The sequence below is a fragment of the Chelonia mydas genome, chromosome 2 (assembly GCF_015237465.2).
Source record: "Chelonia mydas isolate rCheMyd1 chromosome 2, rCheMyd1.pri.v2, whole genome shotgun sequence".
NCBI classification, from domain to species: domain Eukaryota; kingdom Metazoa; phylum Chordata; order Testudines; family Cheloniidae; genus Chelonia; species Chelonia mydas.
This window is the reverse complement of record NC_057850.1, coordinates 115,818,036-115,837,252: the sequence shown is the minus strand read 5'-3', so window position 1 is coordinate 115,837,252 and position 19,217 is coordinate 115,818,036. Positions and strand designations below refer to the sequence as shown.

Below are 19,217 nucleotides of genomic sequence, written 5' to 3'. Positions count from 1 at the left end.
GCCAGAGCCCATGTTAGAACTGGGATGATGCATGCCAATAAGCTTATATCAAAACTATGCAGCCTAGAAATAGTTGGTCAGAAGGAAGTGGGACATGAGTCCCACCAAAGAAATGCAATGGGTGGGGAGCTGAAAGCCTGACAGTGGTGCCCTTGCTGGAGCCCCAGAGGAAATACTGGAGCAGTTGGCCTGAACTGTTATAGGGGTGGCCTCTATCCAGGGGTGGCTCACCGGCTTAAGCAAGTGAGGCACAGCTTAACCAAAGAATTCAGAAGCCAATTCCCAAAAGCTACATTTTTGTGTATATAAAGATTAAGGACAGTTATTTTTTTTTATTTATATATATCAGAAGAAGCACTTGTGATTGGATTTAAATTCATGTTACTCACACTCTCTCCATCTCCGTAATGCCAAAAAAATGTAGTGCTGTGGATGAGGCTCAAATCACAGTATAGGTAGTAGTGCCTCAAAGCTGCCTTGTAACTATGGCAACTAACCCTGCTGAGGAGCCACTTTGAGGGCACTGTTGTGCTAGCCATGGCTTGCAGGGTTGCAGAGGTTAAGGCCAGTTCTGCCAGAATGGATGCAGGGTTCCCTCCCAGCACTGATACAGTGGAAATGCAGGGGGGCTACCTACACCACTGAGGGGCCTAAGACACAAGGATACAAGTCGCAGGGGAAGCTGTAGACATCCTGGGTTGGCAGATTAGAGACTCCCAGCCAGGATTACAAAGAACCCAATGAGCCCCTGGCTGTGGGGAGAGGCCACCGCACTGCTGAACAATTCCTGCCCTGGGACGGCTCCCACACTCCTGGCTAGTGAGAGAGTGCTGTATGACAGCAGAGTTGCAGAGGGCTCCCTGCACAACCACAGGGCCAGTGACACTGGATATCTGCAAATGCAATGGGGAGGCTGCTGCCTTGGAAGGGCAGAACAAAGGCACTCCCCCTTCCAGGCCAGGATTGCAAGGAGGAACGTGTATATTGGAATGTCAGAGTTTGTGATAGGTGCCTCACCTGTCAATCACCAGCTGCCACTAACTGAATCCCAGCTCAAAGGAGCAGCAGAGTGGATAGTCCCCAGCAGACAGTAAAGAATGAACGAGACAGAAAAATAGGTTTGTGAGCTTGACTGTTGGGATGATTTTGATATAGGTCAACATGTGTTGATCAAATGCCTCAAAGGGGAGGATACCAGGCCCAAACCTCTTGTCAAGTCAAAGCTGATAAAGGATACACAAAAAACAGCCACATTCTTGGCGTGCTATTAACATCATATGCGCCAAAAAAAAAAAAAAAAAAAAAAAGCTACCAAAGCTGAACTCAGCTGTTTTATAGCAGAGCAATGAACTATTTTTTTTTAAAAAAGTACCTTTGAGAGATGATTCAAGTCACCAAATTAGAATCTGGATTTCAAGCACTTCAATGTTCAGAAGTATTTGGATCTGAAGTTTTGGTTCAAGCTTATGTATTGTATAACTATTACAGTGCTTTAATATCTTTTTTAAACTTGACAGCACATTTCAAATGAAGTTTTTTTTTCAGTCAACGTAATGGATTTACCCTCTCACATGCACATGTCTGAAGATGACGAAAATATCTAGCAACAAATTGTTTTCCTCGGGTGCTCCTGGCTGCAATGTAATAGTTTATCTTGTTTGGAGTGTCAGAAGCCTCAAATTTCTCCCCAGAACCCATGTTACTTGCTCACTGCATCCTTGTATACCATGCTCTCTATGTAGACACATCATATGGGAGAACTTGACAGAGCACTATTGGAGCTGAATTGTCAATTAGAACAAGATGATAAAGGTCACAAGATCAAGCAGCTTACAGATTTACACCTCAGCTTGCCCCATAGTAAGTGCTCTAATAAACAAACACTGACAGCCTATTTTGCCTGTTACTACTTGGAGCACTTCTGTCATTGAGGATTATGTGCTATCTTTAAAAAAGATCAGCAGATCTCCTTTTAATTATTCAGCAGTGGAATTACTGGTTTAAAATAAACTCCTCTGTTTTGAAATAAAGGACCAGGCTCTCTCTGAAAATTTACAACTTTAAAATATTGTGGATCTGTGACTTTCATTCAGCACTCTGAAAATCTTTTAGAACTTAAAGGGACACTTTGGGGTAAAAATCTGTTTTTAAAATCAGTTGATGTTACTAAAAAACCAAATTCATTCAAAAAGAAAAGGAGTACTTGTGGCACCTTAGAGACTAATCAATTTATTTGAGCATAAGCTTTCGTGAGCTACAGCTCACATCCGACGAAGTGAGCTGTAACTCACGAAAGCTTATGTGCAAATAAATTGGTTAGTCTCTAAGGTGCCACAAGTACTCCTTTTCTTTTTGCGAATACAGACTAACATGGCTGTTACTCTGAAACAAATTCATTCACTACTAATACTATTTGGCAATTCATTCAGCCTTGATGAAGAAAAGACTTGTCAGTTTCACTTTCTGGTTCTCACAAGCAACCACAATACTGCAGGTTTTTTGGTTACTAACTCTTTACAAGACAGTTTTAAATCTTCACTGAACAAGAAGTGTTCGAGTTCCAAATACTGCAACTATTTATACATATGCTAAACTTTAAGAATGAAATTAATTCCACTACCTCAGTGGGACTACTTGCATGTTTATCTTTAAAGCATGTAAACATTTGAAAAAGACCTAACATGTTCATGCCACTTTAAAAGTTTATAAAATTTCTATTATATTTTCTCTCTAACACTGACAGCAACTGTATCACTGCAGAGAACAGAACATGCGAGACAGCTTGTGACCCCTAGAGCTGTTTTATATTAACTAAACACTGGGAATAAACACAACTTGATAGCAAGACTATTACTTTTGACGTAGAAAGATAACATGTCTTAAATGACAAAGAAGTGGTTAAAATTCAACAAGACTCTTTTGTAATAAAAAATGACCCTGCAGCCTGCAAAACAAATTGAGGGAATGAACTGAACAAAAACAATTTTTCTGGCAGCAGAAAACGCCTATTAGCCTATGTGTGAAAAGTGAGATGCTAAAACAAGAGTTACCTAGCTCTGCAGGAGGAAGAAGTTTGTTACACGTTAACATCAGCACTAGAATTTTTCTTCAAAGGCCAACCCTGGCCAAAGCCAGCAGAAGTGACGGTCACCGATGCCTCACTGTAAGGATGCCAGTTGCCAATACATAGACCACCCGGACCCTCTCCCCTCCCTGCTGGGCTCTCTGGCCCCTATTGTTCCCTAGTTCTCCCTCTCCTTGGATGTAGCTGGATGTTCTCAGGGACTGGGGTGGGTGGCATGTCCTGTAGGATGGGACCTTGGAGGAGGGAGCTGGAGATTGCACAGGACCTCACAGCCATGCCCCCAGTGGGGGGAGGGCAGGGAGGCTCCATGTTACTCTGCACAAGCCCCCGAGGGGCGCCCCTGCCTGTGAAACCTTCCACTCCTAACTAGGAGCCAGCCAGGCGCTGGGCTGGGGTTTTCGGCGGGTCCCGCCTTGCAGCAGGCTAACAGGACGCCCCTGCTCGCTCTGTCAGTGCTCAGCCCCCTTCCCTCCCAGCCCGGGAGCTCCAGCCTCCCTGGCGCCCAGCTCCCGCTCACCTTGCCCCACAGACCGGGCGCAGCCGCAAGCTCCGGGCCAAGCGGAAGGCGGCGGCGGCGGCAGCGGCAGCCGCCATGCAGAAGCCTGGCGCGGAGAGCAGCCAAGCGAGCTCCGGCTCGTCGGAGGCGGCTGCAGGACAGGGCCCCGGGGGAGGAGCCGCTGCCACCGCCTCCTTCCCTGTCCGGCGGGGCGCGCCTGGCAGGGGGCGCCTGGGAGCGGGCTGCGCGTGGGTGTGAGGGGCGGTGTGTGACATGTGAGGCAGGCATGGGGGTGAATGAGGTACAGACACTGTGTGTGTGTGTGAGAGAGAGAGAGAATTTGCCTCTGAGAGGGGCAGTGAAGCTGTGGGGAGAGGAGAGATTGTGTGTATGGGGAGAAGTGTGAGCGACAGAGACGCCAGTGTTGGCAGCGGTGTCAATAGTGACTTTAACCCCATTTAGTAGAGTTGGGACTTCGCCGTCAGATTTTTGTGTGGCAGAAAATGCAGCATCCACCGGAGTGAAATGTGCGGCGGAAGAACAGTTCTGCACTAGTTCTACAAACCAGACGCAGACGCGTGTCTACACTAGAAAGGTAAGTCGACTTATATTAGGTCGACTTACTGCCACTGCAGTAATTACTGTGGTGGTGCATGTCCACACTACCCTCCGTGGATCGGTAGTGTGCTTCCTCACCAGGAGCGCTTCCACTGACCTAAGAGGTGCAGCAGCTCCCTGCCAGAAGCCCTGCTGCAGCACATGCTCCTGGGCGGCCCCCCTTCCCGGCTCTCCATTACCCAGGGGGAACGGGGGGCAAGTGGCCCCAGGGACTTCTTGGCCCTGGTGAGCGGGGTCCAGATGCCTGGGCTTCTTGTCCTAGCTCTCAGCTGAGCGCAGGATCCAGACACCCAGCTGGGCTCTAGTTGCCTGGCTTTCTTGTCAAATTCAGGGCTCTTGCACCCTAATTCCTGACCCGTCCACACTGGCAAGGCACTTAGAGCGCCTGGACTCTGCAGCTGGAGCACTCCTGGTAATCCACCTCCAAGAGAAGCATAACGCCTTGGCTGAAACGCCACGGCACCAGTGTAAACGAGGTGTTGCATTACTGCGCTGTGATCGGCCTCCGGAAATGTCCCATAATCCCCTTAAGTCAAGTGGTCACTCTTGTCATTGGAAGAAAAGGAGTACTTGTGGCACCTTAGAGACTAACCAATTTATTTGAGCATAAGCTTTCGTGAGCTACAGCTCACTTCATCGGATGATGAAGCTGTAGCTCACGAAAGCTTATGCTCAAATAAATTGGTTAGTCTCTAAGGTGCCACAAGTAGTCCTTTTCTTTTTGCGAATACAGACTAACACGTCTGCTACTCTGAAACGACTCTTGTCGTTGTTTTGAACTCGCTGTAGGAATGCGGATATGCCTTTCAAAGCTCCGTTTCTGACAGCTGTCTGCTTATCTGCCCTGAGACAAAGGAACCATTACTGTGGAAGGCTGCTTGCTGTGAGTGTGGGGTGGGGGGGAAGCGGGGGTCTGCTGCTGTCTGAACGTACAAGACAGCATGCTGACACACTCTCAGCACCCCAAAAACCAACTCTCTCTCCTCTCACATACACAAAACACACTCCCTATCACACTCCACCCTCCCCCGCATTTGAAAAGCACATTGTAACCACTTGAACGCTGGGATAGCTACCACAATGCACTGCTCTCTGTGGCGTTGAAAGAGCTGCTAATGTGGCCACACCAGTACGCTTGAATCTGACAGTGTGAACACACTGCAGTGCTTTCCCTACTGCGCTGTCCGAGGGATGGTTTCACTCACAGCACTCTACATCTGTAAGTGTAGCCATGCCCACTGCGTCACCCTAACTACACTGACAATAAGCCTTATGCCTCTCATGGAGGTAGAGTTATAATGTCCGTGTAGTAAGGCACTTACATCAGTGGGATGTAAGGTTTGTAGTGTAGACACTGACATAATTAGGTCAACATAAGCTGCTTTACGTCGACCTAACTGTGTTGTGTAGACCAGCCATAAGACTAAAGCCTCATCTACACCACAAATACTTTGCTGGTATAGAGGCTGCTAGTGTAGACGCAGCTTATGCTAACAGAAGGAGTTTTTCTGCCAAGCCAGGAATATTAGCTATGTCAGTTGTGCTCTTCTGTCAACATAGGTCAGGTGTACGCCTAAATATTAGGTCAACCTACCTACATCACTGAGGACTATAAAAAATTGTGTGCCCAAAGCTCTGTAGTTATGTTGACCTAGACCACAGTTTAGACGCAGCTAGGTTGATGAAAGCATTCTTCCATCAACCTAGTTACTGCCTGTTGGGTGGGTGGATTAACTACATCAATGAAAAAATCCCATCTGTCAATGTAGGAAGCGTCTACAGTACGGTGCTACAGCGGCACAGCTGCAGTGCCATAGCTGCTGTGCCACTGTAGTGTAGACATGCCCATAGTTGACATAGTTGCATGTACGCTGGGGGTTTACACTGCGGTTTTTGTTGGCATAGCTAGCAGTAGTGTTTTTTTTCACACCCCTGACCAACAAAACCATGCCAAATAGGGGCACAACCAAAATATTCCTAAAGAGGGGGCCCAGAACTCTCTCTCTCCTGCCCCCACACCTAGCCGCAGGCTCTCCTCCTGCTTCTCCCCGATACCCAGTCTTGAACTCTCTCACGCTGACTCTGCACTCCAACCCATGCTCCCCTCCCTGCACCCAGCTCCACACACACACACCCCTCCTCCTGTCTCATACCTAGCCCTGCACTCTTCCCCGCACATTGCCCCACAGCCACAGCCAGCTCCATTTTTCCCCCCTGTGCCTAGCTCCGCAGTCTCCTCATCCCTCAAGCTCTTACCCAGAGAGGCAGTCAGACTGAAGACCACCATTCCCACCAGTGGCCAGGCAATTCTGGGAGCCCCAGATTCCATCCTGCTTCTGTGACTGTTTTCCCAGGAAGCATTAAAAGCCCAAATCCACTTGCCCCCAGAACTCCTGGGTACTGGGGGTTCTTGATGCCTCCTGCTCCAGGGATTGGGGGTGCCCAGTACCCATGGACACTGACTGGAAGGACTGCAAAAGTGTGTGGGAAGAGTAAGTGTATGGGGTTGCAATGCCACTCATATTTGGCCCGGCAATCTCTCCGTCATGCCAGCTCAAGTGATGGGTTGGGGCGGAGGGTGGGGGAGAGTTGGACATCTTGCTCCCACTCCTCCTTGTTGCGCCCTTGATGCAAACCAAAGTTCCTAGAGTTGACCTGGCCTAAGTGATAAAGAGCAAAGTGATCTGAGGACTCCAGTAACTGTCTGAGTTTCCTCACTGCCATTTTCTCAACCATCTTGCTCAAGAAGTGTAATTTAAGATAGTCAATGAAATTGGGGATAGTCAGCAAAATTGCCAGTGTCAACACTTGTTTTTTTGAGCAACTCTAGTAATAACTTGCTCCAGGAATGCTGGCACCCTACCCTCCCAAAAAGAGACATTAATAATTTTCACCAGTGAATCCAGAGTTTTTCACTTGATTTCACTAGCCATGAAGAGATGGGTCCAAGCTGCAGGTACCAATGTGAATATCCTCCCTATATTTCTAGAACCTTAGTGAACAAAACTGGCTAAAACTCAGCAGGAAATGGTATTTTTCCTCTCTGTGCACATATCTGTCATCACACAAGTAGCCAAACCTAATTGACCCAGAGTAGCTTACAGTGTAACAAATGGAAGATGTCTGTTTAACTGCCCGTGAAGACTAATTTAAAATAACTGGTTGCTGGAAGATCAAAAGTGAATCTGTCCAGGAAGGAACCTTGTCATAGGACTAGAAGTTCTAATATGAGTTCATCAAAGAACTTCTTCAGCAAGAGTCTCATCACCCAGATGATTTAACAGGTTGTCTTCTAAATCTGGATGACCACGTAATCTGCTTCTACATATTGTACCCAGGAATTAAGTAAAACTGGATCTAGGGATGTGCAAATAACAATGGCAATTAGGGGTCAGGGCACTGGGCTGGAAGTAGAGCTGGTCAGGGAATTTTCAGTCAACGTTTTTTCTTTGAAAAATACAGTTTCCACAAACTACAATTTTGATTTTGCTGACATTTTTAATTTTCTTATTTTTTTATCAAGTTAAATTGAAACATTTGACCCAAATTGATATATTTTAACATTAATCTGTGCCCACTTGAGCTGTCATGGTGCCTCATGGGATCTGTAGTTTGGGTTTCTCATGATCCTATAAGTGTTGATTACACCAGGAAGCACCTAATGCAGGGTAAACAGAATAGTTCCTTTCTTTTATTAGGTAGGTGTGTGATGCCATAAATTCCCACAGGGGAAATTTAGAAACCTGAATTCAGGTTATGGCGGATAAAAATCTATTAAGTTAATTTTAAAAACATATCTACTTGTCATTTTGAAACTAGAATATGCATTCTGTTAGTGATTTGAGATCTCATCAGTTGGTTTAGATTTTTAAAAAGCATTCCTGTCCTCCTTTAAGGCATAAACTTATTGTCTGATGGGTTTCCACATTCTACCGATGAAGAAGTTCTTGAAGTTTCAGCATATACTAAGTACACTGGCTATGAACCTAGAAGAAAAACACAAAAAATGTTACCTTCTCAAAGAGTAAAAGGAATAGTATGCCATCACGCCTCCGAAAACTCGTAATAGAATCATAGACATGTAGGACTAGAAGGGACCTAGTACAGTCCCCTGGCCTCAAGGCAGGACTACATAATAACTAGACCATTCCTGACAGGTGTTTGTCTAAGCTGTTCTTAAAAACCTCCAATGACAGAGATTCCACAACTTCCCTAGGCAATTTGTTCCTGTGCTTAACCACCCTGACACGTAGGAAGTTTTTCCTAATGTCTAACCTAAACCTAACTTGCTGTAATTTAAGCCATTGCTTCTTGTCCTAGCCTCAGAGGTTAAGGAAAACAATTTTTTCACCCTCCTCCTAGTAACAACCTTTTATGTACATGAAAACTATTAGTGTGTCCCCCCTCAGTCTTCTCTTTTAGACTAAACACATTCAGTTTTTTCAGTCTTTCCTCATAGGTCATGTTTTCTAGACTTTTAATAATTTTTGTTGCTCTCCTCTGGACATCCTCTAATTTATCCACATCTTTCCTGAAAAGTGGTGCTCAGAACTGGACACAATACTCCTGCCAAGGCCTTATCAGCGTAAAGTAGAATGGCAGAATTACTTCTTGTGTCTTGCTTACCACATTCCTGCTAATACATCCCAGAATGATGTTCACTTTTTTTTGCAACAGTTGACTCATATTCAGCTTGTGACCCACTATAAACCCCAGATCGCTTTCTGCAGTACTCCTTCCTAGGCAGTCATTTCCCATTTTGTAGGTGTGCAACTGATTGTTCCTTCCTAGTTGAGTTCTTTGCATTTGTCCTTATTGAATTTCATCCCATTTACTTCTGACCATTTCTCCATTTTGTCCAGATCATTTTGAATTCTAATCGTGTCCTCCAAACTACTTGAAGTCCCTCCAGGCTTGGTACTGTATGAAAACTTTATAAGTGTACTCTCTATGGCATTATCTAGATCATTTATAAAGAACCAGGAGCAAAGGGGACAGCCTGTAGCCCCTGGCATCGGTGGCAGTGGGGAGCACGCCCAGGTCCCTCAATGAGCTCTGTCAGTGTCTGAGACAGATTCACTGTGGCCCTGCCTGGGTGCTGTTTAAGGGCCGCTGCCACACTTGGAGATAAAATCCCAGGAGGGGATCCGTTCCCATGGAGTCCTATTGTATCAGTAAGGCTGGGTTTGGAGCAGGGCCAACACCTTCTGGGTCATGTCCCTAGGCAGGCCGGAGACACTGCTGAGGCCAGAGGGTGACTCCTGTCTGACGGAAGTGCAGAGACATCATCTTCGGGTTTTGTCTTGATCCCCACTGCCTGCCTCACCACAGTCGGGCGATGCTGCGCTGCTCCGGGCTGGGGAAAGAGGGGGAGAGGGAGAGACCCTACAGAGCAAAGGAGAGCCAAAACTTCACTAAATCCATGATTCTGCTGGGCAAGCATCCCAGCTGCTGGTGGGAAGTTATCCAACCCTGCCTCTCCCAGCAGGAGGCGCTGCAGGGCACAGTGCAGAAGCACTGGCTGTGAAGAGTTGTGAGCAGAGTCCCCCTCGCCTACAGGTGGAGTTGCCCTGGCTGTAGGTTGCGTGACAGAGATTCAGCGAGGGGAGCCCTGCTTTCTGTTATGTGGCAGCCCTGCCTGCCTCATGCCAGCAGGCAGCGGCTCAGGAGTGCTCACTGGGCAAGAGTTTGCCCCACTTTAGTGGTGAGCTGCCCCTACAGAGCCAACCTGTCCAGCACTAATCAGGGGTTAGTGCTTGTGCTGGCTGCTGAGGGAAAATGAAGCGAACTTGCATTGGGCTGGGCCCCTCTGCCAGGGCCCCTCATGCCACGCACTGTATTGTTCCATGCTGGGGGGATTAAAGCACTGGCAGAGCTGGGGCTTGGGCCCCTTCACCACCTTAGCAACTTCCAGCTCCTTCAACCCTTGTGTGTGGGAGAGTTTTATACTCCCTCCGCCCAGCCCAGAGCCTGGAAGTGGCGGTTGGGTTGTTGCACCGGGCTGCCCTCACCTTCCTGGGATCCTGCCAGAGCAGTAGATCCAGCTCCTGCTTTTCCAGGTGTCCCTTTCTGCCAGAGCTTTTCACAATGGCTTCTTGGAAAAACACTCAGAGGCTGACAAAGGGGAGAGAGAGGCAGGAGAGGCCTGCTTTCCTACTGCAGAGATTCCTAGCCAGGGGCTGTGGGGTACAGGGCTCGGTACATCTCTGGGCAACATCTGTGTCTCTGGGCAGGAAGGAGTCATTCTAGGGAACTTCCCCCCACCCCCAGAAATAGAAGAAAAGCCTGGTAGCTGCAGCTTTAAACAGCTTCCCGGGATGGTGGTAGACTTGGAGTGGTTCAGACAAGATTAGCTGTGTTTTCAAAAGACATGCTTTAATCCGTCTTCTTGGCAAAATTCTGTGGCTTGTATATGCAAGCGTGGGGCTGGAGGGTCTGGGGTCCCTTCTGGTTGGAATCTGTGATTTCCTGTTCATCCCCTTCCTTCATGAGCCATGGGGAGAATGGGATTGCTCATATTGGCCTTAACGTGCTCCCAACAGTTGCTGGTATGCATTAGGATGATGAGCATAACCAAATTTGGGAATTGGTCCTGCTTTGAGCAGGGGATTGGACTAGATGATCTCCTGAGGTCCCTTCCAACCCTGATATTGTATATTATATATTGAACAGAACCGGACCCAGGACCGATCCTTGTGATCTATTTGATATGCACTTCCAGCTCAACTGTATAGCCACTGACAATTACTCTCTCGGAACGGTTTTCCAACCATTATGCACCCACCTTATAGTAGCGCCATATAGGCTGTATTTTCTTAGTTTGTTTATGAGATGGTGATACAAGACATGAAAACCTTTACTAAAGTCAGGATATACATCTACCACTTTCCACCTATCCACAAAGCTTGTTACCCTGTCAAAGAGTGCTGTTAGGTTGGTTTGACATGATTTGTTCTTGACAAATCCATGTTGACTGTTATTTATCGCTTTATTATCTTCTAGGTGTTTGCAGATTGATTGCTTATTTGCTGCATTATCTTTCCAGGTACTGGATGGTTCACATCAGTGGAGTTTTCGTATTTAGTTAACAGAATTACATATTATTTATCTGCACAGGTAATTTTAGGAAACTCTCATCATTGCACTATCATAGGAACATCTTCAGAAGTGATAGCAATGGTGGGAGAGGGAGTATAGACAAGATTGAGGCATTCTATGGCATGAAAAAATATAGATGACACCTACTAGGCAGGCCTAATACAAAAGGAAGAACATGGCATCTCCAAACTAAGTAAAACCAATGTGACTTGAGAGGAGGGTGAGAAAATGAGAAGAATCTTCAGCTTTTACCTTCTCTACAAATAATTTTAAAAAATCTTGAGGAAGAACCCAACAAGAGAGGCCATCGTTTGTAAGATTTTTGGGCCATATGAGCTGAAAAATTTCAATTTCAAGAAGGGACCATTAGATTGTTTACTCTGATCTCCTGTATAATGCAGGCCATTTAATTTCATCCAGTTACGTCTATGATGAGTCCAATAATTTGTGTTTGAATAAAATATATCTTCTAGAAAGATATTCAGTCAGGATCTGAAGACATCAAGAGATTGAGAATTCTCTGCTTTGTTTGGTAGTTTGTTCCATTGGTCAGTCACCCTCACAGTTAAAACATGTGTTCTTTATTTATAATTTGATTTTGCGTGGCTTTAACTTCCAGCCATTGGTTCTTCTTATGACTTTGTCCACTAGATATTTTCGCCAAACTCTACAGGGATTGAGCTGTGGAACCTTCTCAGGTCCCCTGCTTATCTCCCCTTCCCCAACTCCCTCAAATGACCACCACTTGCCTCTTCACTATTCTCAGCCTGTGGGGACACAGAGGGGACTCAGCTGGTAATTTACGAAGGACACACTCAAATTGTGGTGTTTGTGAGGGGGTATTGTAAACCTTTTTGTTTTTTATTACATAACATTGTTTATCCAATGGCTATGTGTATAATATATTACAATCATATTGCTAGAAACAAATTACCAAAATTAACAATATAATTCCAACAATAAATATTTATGAAAATTTATCAAGTCTCAAAGGTTTCTCAGATAGAATATAAGGGGGAGAATGAGGAGTACACTAATTACGGAGACATTTAGACATGAAGAAAATTGAAGATTTTGCTATTTATATGTAGTTATCTAGCACTAAGCATTATCAGAAAAAATATTTGTGCTTTATTTCCCTCCCACACCCCTCTTCCCAGGAGAGAATACATTTAGAGAAAGGGCAGCACCTAACTATAATTTTAAGTAGTCTTGCAGGAACTTTGATAAATATTTGATGGGTCTGAGCAAACATCAAACATGCTTTTGTACCTGGCGCAGAACTGTAATAATCAATGTTTTCTCCCACAAGTAGAAGAGTTCAAATGGTAAATTTACTCTCCCATCTAAAATACATGACTGACCTACTTATTAAAATAACTACATCCCTGGAGGAAATAACAGCACTCCACAGAGATCAAAAGCCAAATCTCACTTGTTTGAAATGTCTGCGTATCTTGAGCAGTATTATACAGGTACCACTGTAAAATACACTTGTCATTGCTTCTACCTACACAGAATACTGCTCAAGTCAAAGGCGTCATAGAGCTACTTTCTAAATTATCTTTAGTCCATTGTGGTAAATTTTCTCTCACTTGTAGCTGTGCAATTCTATAAATAGAAGGCAGGAATATCAAAATGTGCTTTTTTTCCCAAACATAAAACATGAGTGGGTGTACTTTCAATTAAATAACCTAATTTTAGGAGAATGAAAGCTTTCAGTTGCCTCTTCTGCTTCATGAGCATAGTGGTGTGATTATCTCCAAGTGGTACCTATTATCTTTTAGTTCTCTATGGTAACTGTACTTCTGGGTTGCAGAATTCACCTTCATCAACAATTAGGGAATGAATGAATGAATGAATGAATAAATAAATAAATGAAAATTCAACCCCTCTTTTTATCAGCATATTATCTAACTAAAGAACCAGCAGAGCTAGTTCATAATACCATGAGCCTATACCACAGCTAACTGTGAAAGCTGTTCCTTTGAGAGCAAAATGAAACTGTGACCCCTATAAAAAATTCATAGGATTGCAGAACATAAAAGTGTAAACTGTGCTAACTGCAATGCATGTTGCCAGCTGTGTTTTTCTAATGCTGTGGGTATTGCTAAAAGCTTAGGAATGGGCTAATATGATGGTGTCAAGTAATTGTGAATATAAAAAACAGAATTCCTCAATGGAGAGTAAGCAGTGGTCCATTTAATCCTTTGCAGTATTTCATTACTTATACATTATATTATTTAGTAAGTGTGCTTACTATACCTTTAGCACATTTATTCTGTTTGTTCTCACAGCATCATATTGCAGAGTTTTTCACATCCCAATAATTCTTTAAGATTATCTTAATTAATTACTTTTATTACAATAGTGTCTGCAGGCCCCAACCAATGATTGGGGCCCCATTGTACTTGGCATGGTGCAAACAGAGAATAAAAGATGGTCCCTGCCCTAAAAAAAGTTACAATCTAAATTGAAGACAATAAAACCTTAATATCTACTATTAAACTTTTCTTCCTCCAGCTTCAGCTCATGACTTTACATTTTAACTGTTCATTGATGACAGAACATACCATGCCCTTGTGCGTTCCATTAGGTACTTGAAAACCATAATGGCTAAGATTTTAAAATCCCAGCTAATTAAATCACCTTTCAATCTCTTTCTCTCTCTCTCTTTTTTCCCCTCAAACTATATCTATTTAAGATTTTGAATCTTCTCTCACGAGACAGCCCTTACATACCATTAATTAATTGTGAAACACTTTTCTCTATTTTCTCTAATACCTGGAAATACATCTTTAAAGTTTTCCAAAATGTATATAACATCTCAGATGCAGAAAGGAAGCATGATCTAGTGGTTAACAACAGGACTAGGAGTCAGGAAAGCTAGGTTCTGTTCCTGGCTGTGCCATAGACTTGCTGTGTCACCTTAGCCAAAATTAAATCAAATGCAGCTGAATTTTCAAAAGTAGCCACAGATTTAGGATGTGTCAGTTTCTGTGTCCAGTTTGAGACACTTTGGATCTATTTTTTCATTAGAGTTGTGAGAGTTTAGTATTTCTGAAAAGCTGGCACAAGATTTCTCAAGTTGGGCTCCGAAAAACTGATCTACCTTAAATTCATGCCCATTTTTGAAAATTTTGGCCTTAACCTCCTAGTAACTGTTTCCCTCTCTGTAAAATGGAGGTAATAATACTTACCTCACAGTGGTGCTGGTGAAATTCATTAATGTTTGTGAGTACTTTGAGAGCATCAACTGAATGATGCAAAGTGTTTTTATTGGGCCATATCCTGATATCACTGATCAGTCTTCCTTCAGTCAAAACTCATAGAGAAGCTAAGTAAGCTAAAGCTGAGTAAGGACTGAGTAGAAACCTCAGGATATGGCTGTTTATCAAGGAACTTCATTTTCAGTTTTTATTTTGTTTAACATTTCCTGGGACTGTGTCAGTGTTTATCACAAAAATTAAAAAATGGGTGAAAACCAGTGCAAAAAATTAACCTCACAGTTTTATGGATAAATATCAGGGTTAATAATGGGGAATGGGAAGGCAGAAAAAAAGCAACAGGTAGAGAAAAGTAAGAGTATTGAAAGTAAAAGCAGTTTAATGCCGTGGTTTATTTCATGAACTGTACATTAACAATATGTACACATATACACACACACATGCATGTGTATGCGTACTACATTGCCTTACTTTAACAGACAGCTTTGCACGTACACTTAGGCTAATTTATTATTACCTAATGGAATGTACTGGGTTTTCTCAACATAATTAGTATTTTCATGTACTGGAGTGGTCCAAAATTTGGGTGAAAATCAGTAAAAATGGAATAATAACTTTTGTAAAACTTGGGAATATTTTTAGGTAAAAATTGAAAATGAAGGACCTCACCCATTATTAAGTAAAGCTTTGATCCTGAGATGTGAGCAGTACCCACATCTATGACTGAGAGCAAGTTCTCAGAATCAGGCTTTAAATCCTGAACGCTTCTATGCAGCAAAGCACTTCAACCCAGTTTAACTGTAAATACGTGAGTTGTCCCATTTAATTTTAATAAAAAGAAAAGGAGTACTTGTGGCACCTTAGAGACTAACCAATTTATTTGAGCATAAGCTTTCGTGAGCTACAGCTCACTTCATCGGATGCTGTAGCTCACGAAGCTTATGCTCAAATAAATTGGTTAGTCTCTAAGGTGCCAGAAGTACTCCTTTTCTTTTTGCGAATACAGACTAACACGGCTGTTACTCTGAAACCTTTAATTTTAATGGGATTACTGATGTGTTTAAAGTTAAGCACATGATTAAGTACCTTGCTGAATAGGAATGGGGTTATTCGGGTGTTTAAATGCTTTGTTGAATCAGGGCCTAAATTCTAAGGAAAGGACTCTACCCTGAAAGGTGATGAGCACCCTAGATGTAATCTAGCAGGTTTAATTTTAATCACCTGACTATTCTATTGAAGTCAGTGGGAGTTTTGCCTGAGTAAGGACTTCAGGATTTTGGCCTATTTTTAAAATTCTAAATAATCAGAGTTATGCAGGATTTGGCATAGGCTTTGAAAATTTATAATAATAATTATAATATTTAATTAGAAATAATATTAAACATGAAAACAGTTAATAGAAAAATTGTATCAAATATATCTTGTTTTTAGCTACCTGCAACATTTCCTTTGTTTTCAAGAAATGTTTAATTTGTTGTTTAAAGTTTGTAACCAGTTTTTATATGAAACTGGGAGGCAGATTTTTAATCTCTAAAATTACATATAGATTCACAAGGCTAAATTTTATCCTTGAATATGCATGTGAGGCTCTCCTCTGAAGCCAGCGAGAGCCCTCCACACACATCTGTGTGGAGATTTTGGCTCCAAGATATTAACATTTTTGTCAAATAAAAAGGTGTTGTTACACCTAGTTTAAACTTGATACAATCTGAAATAGCCAGAAATTGCATCGCCTGAAATGTAATATAATGGAACACTAATTCAATGTTTACTATTGCAGGAGTGTCAGCACCAATATAATGAAGGTATAGGACTCTCTAGAGAGGGCAGCGTGAGCTCATTTGGTAAGTTGCCTTAGGTTTATTGTTTGTCAAACAAGTCCCTAATGGCTGGCAATGCCCTCCTCTGAGTTTTATTGCCACTATATGTTAATGATGAGTCAAAGATGATTGTATTTTTTCAGCTGCATTTTTTATTGTTGCTCCTCCATTTAACTTGGTGTGGTATATCTTCAGATTTTGTTTTTCTTTTCCACATATTTTCCAAATATACCTATTTGCTTGCACGTTCCTCACATTCTACACTATAGACTTTGGTTGACCCAAGTTACATCCGCATAAAGATGTGTTAACTATATGTAAAGATGTGTTAACCCCTGGTGTAGACAGTGCTATGTCAATGGGAAGGCTTCTCCTGTCAAGATAGATTTACCACCTTTTGGGGAGGTGGAGTACCTACACCGATGGGAGAAGCTCTACCATCGGCCTAGGTAGCGTCTTCACTAAAGGCATAGCTACACTTGCTGATGTAGAGCGCTGTGAGTTAAACCAGCCCTCAGAGCGTGCAGTAGGGAAAGCGCTGCAGTGTGTTCACACTGTCGGATGCGAGTGCACATTTGTGGCACTTGCAGCAGCATTGGGAGCGGTGCATTATGGGCAGCTATCCCACAGAGCACCTCTTCCCATTCTGGCACTGTGGCTTGTGGGAAGGAGGGGGCGGGGCATTCTGGGTCCTGTCTCAATGCCCCGTGATGCATCGCTTTGCATCCCAGCAATCCCTGTGCTTCCATCCACATTTGCCGCCATCTTTCAACGTTTTTTGTACTGCGCGCTCTGTCTTCCCTTTCGATCTGCAGGAATGGATCCCGAAGTGCTGAGGAATATGCTGATGGGTCTCGCCAGCATGTCACATTTGGCAGTTGAGTTACTCCTTAAGCTACAAACTGACAGTGAGGAGTCCGATGATAATGTTGACTCGCATAATGCATACAACACAAAATTGCTTGTGGCATTAACGGACATTCTCACCACCGTGGAATGCCACTTTTGGGCTCGGGAAACAAGCACTGAGTGGTGGGAGTCATGCAAGTCTGGGATGACGAGCAGTGGCTGCAGAACTTTCGGATGAGAAAAGCCACTTTCCTGGGACTGAGTGATGAGCTCGCCCCCATCCTGTGGCACAAGGAAACGAGATTGAGAGCTGCCCTGCCCGTGGAGAAGCGGGTGGCTATTGCAATCTGGAAGCTGGCAACTCCAGGCAGCTACCGATCGGTCGCTAACCAATTTGGAGTGGGAAAGTCGACCATTGGAATTGTGTTGATGCAAGTTTGCAGGGCCATTAATCGCATCCTGCTCAGAAGAACCATGACTCTAGGTAACGTGCGTGACATTGTGGCTGGCTTTGCACAAATGGGTTTCCCTAACTGTGGAGGGCTGATAGATGGCACGCATATTCCAATTCTGGCACCAGCCCACCTAGCCTCCGAGTACGTTAATCGGAAGGGCTATTTCTCTATGGTTCTCCAGGCGCTTGTGGATCACCGTGGGCTTTTCAAATGAAGGGTGGCCCGGAAAGGTGCATGACACACACATCTTTTGGAACACTGGCCTGTTCAGGAAGCTGCAAGCTGGGACTTTTTTCCCAGACCAGAAGATCACTGTAGGGGAAGTTGAAATGTCCCTTGTGATCCTTGGAGACCCTGCTTACCCTTTAATGCTGTGGCTCATGAAACCCTACACAGAGAGCCTTGACAGCAGCAAGGAGTGATTCAACAACAGGCTGAGCCAGTGCAGAACGGCTGTGGAGTGTGCTTTTGGCTGTTTAAAGGGCCGCTGGTGCTCTCTGTATGGGAAGCTGGACCTGGCCGATGACAGCATCCCCACGGTTATATCCACGTGCTGTACCGTCCATAACATTTGTGAAGGGAAGGGTGAAAGATTCACTCAGGGATGGAACTCAGAGGTTCAACATCTGGAGGCTGAATTTGAACAGCCAGAGAGCAGGGCTATTAGAGGGGCCCAGCGTGGGGCTGCAAGGATTAGGGATGCCTTGAAGGAGCAATTTGAGGCTGAAAGCCAACAGTAATGTTTGGTGCCCTGCACAGAAGTGAAGAGCAGTGGTTCCAGTGTTAGTAGGAATCTGTGTTTTCTACACTGACTTGCAGTGCCTGTTGCTTTCCTGGGCTAAGGTATCTTTTACTTAATGCAATAATAAAGAATGTTTTCAAAGCCAAAAAATCCATTTATTGAAAAGAAACACAACTGCTTGGGAAACAGAAAGGGCAAGGGGGGTTAGGGTGGGGAACGGTTCAATCACAGATTTGCGTATGTCCTGTTATCATACTCAGTCTTCCTGTCTGGAGTGCCATCCAATGAGTGCTGCACTTCAGGCTGGCTAAAATGCATTGTGATGGGGGTTGAGTGCAGTGGGTAAGGGTCATAGTTTGCAGGGCTGGGTGGTGAAGCTACAGGTGTTGGAGGCAGCTGGTGGCAATAAGAACCTGGATGTGGGGGAAGGTGGGTTGGAGGTGACATGGGGGCACCAGGGAAAGAGTTTTGGGACAGGGGCTGCAGGGGGGCAGGCGCGGAAGTGCTCCGCCTCCATTGCTGTGAGCACCTGTATCAAGTATGCTTGGCGCTCCATAATGCTTATCAGCCACTCCTTGCTTTGGTGCCGGTGATCCGCATTCTGCTGGCGGACCCTCCTTTCACTCTCCCGCCACTCCTGCACTTTTTGATTTTCATTAAGGGAGTGATGCATTACTTCATGCAGCATGTCCTCTTTGCATCTATGTGGCCGCTTCCTAATTCTTTGGAGTCTTTTGGCCAGTGATAACATGGACGGCTGAGATCTCAAGGTTGCATCTGTAAAGCCAAAATGCAACACTTAACAGAGGCAGCATTGTTCACACCAG

General features: G+C 44.3%; 1 protein-coding gene and 1 long non-coding RNA gene across 3 annotated transcripts in view; one reads left to right on the top strand and one right to left on the bottom strand.

Annotated features, from left to right (window-relative positions):
* Positions 1–3,858, bottom strand: part of ECI2 (enoyl-CoA delta isomerase 2) — a 64,961-nt gene extending 61,103 nt beyond the window's left edge. Inside the window, exon 1 of one of the 2 annotated variants that reach the window (XM_037893213.2) lies at positions 3,603–3,858. In XM_037893213.2, coding sequence (XP_037749141.2) covers positions 3,603–3,856 — 254 coding nt within the window. In that variant the 5' untranslated portion in view covers positions 3,857–3,858. The remainder of the gene's footprint in view (positions 1–3,602) is intronic. The other variant, XM_037893214.2, reaches the window with a different exon arrangement.
* A 99-nt stretch (positions 3,859–3,957) lies between these two features.
* LOC122464556 lies at positions 3,958–17,677 on the top strand. Its single transcript, XR_006288711.1, has 3 exons — positions 3,958–4,176; positions 16,305–16,368; positions 17,160–17,677. It is a non-coding gene; the product is annotated as an uncharacterized LOC122464556 (long non-coding RNA).
* The last annotated feature ends 1,540 nt before the right edge of the window (positions 17,678–19,217 follow it).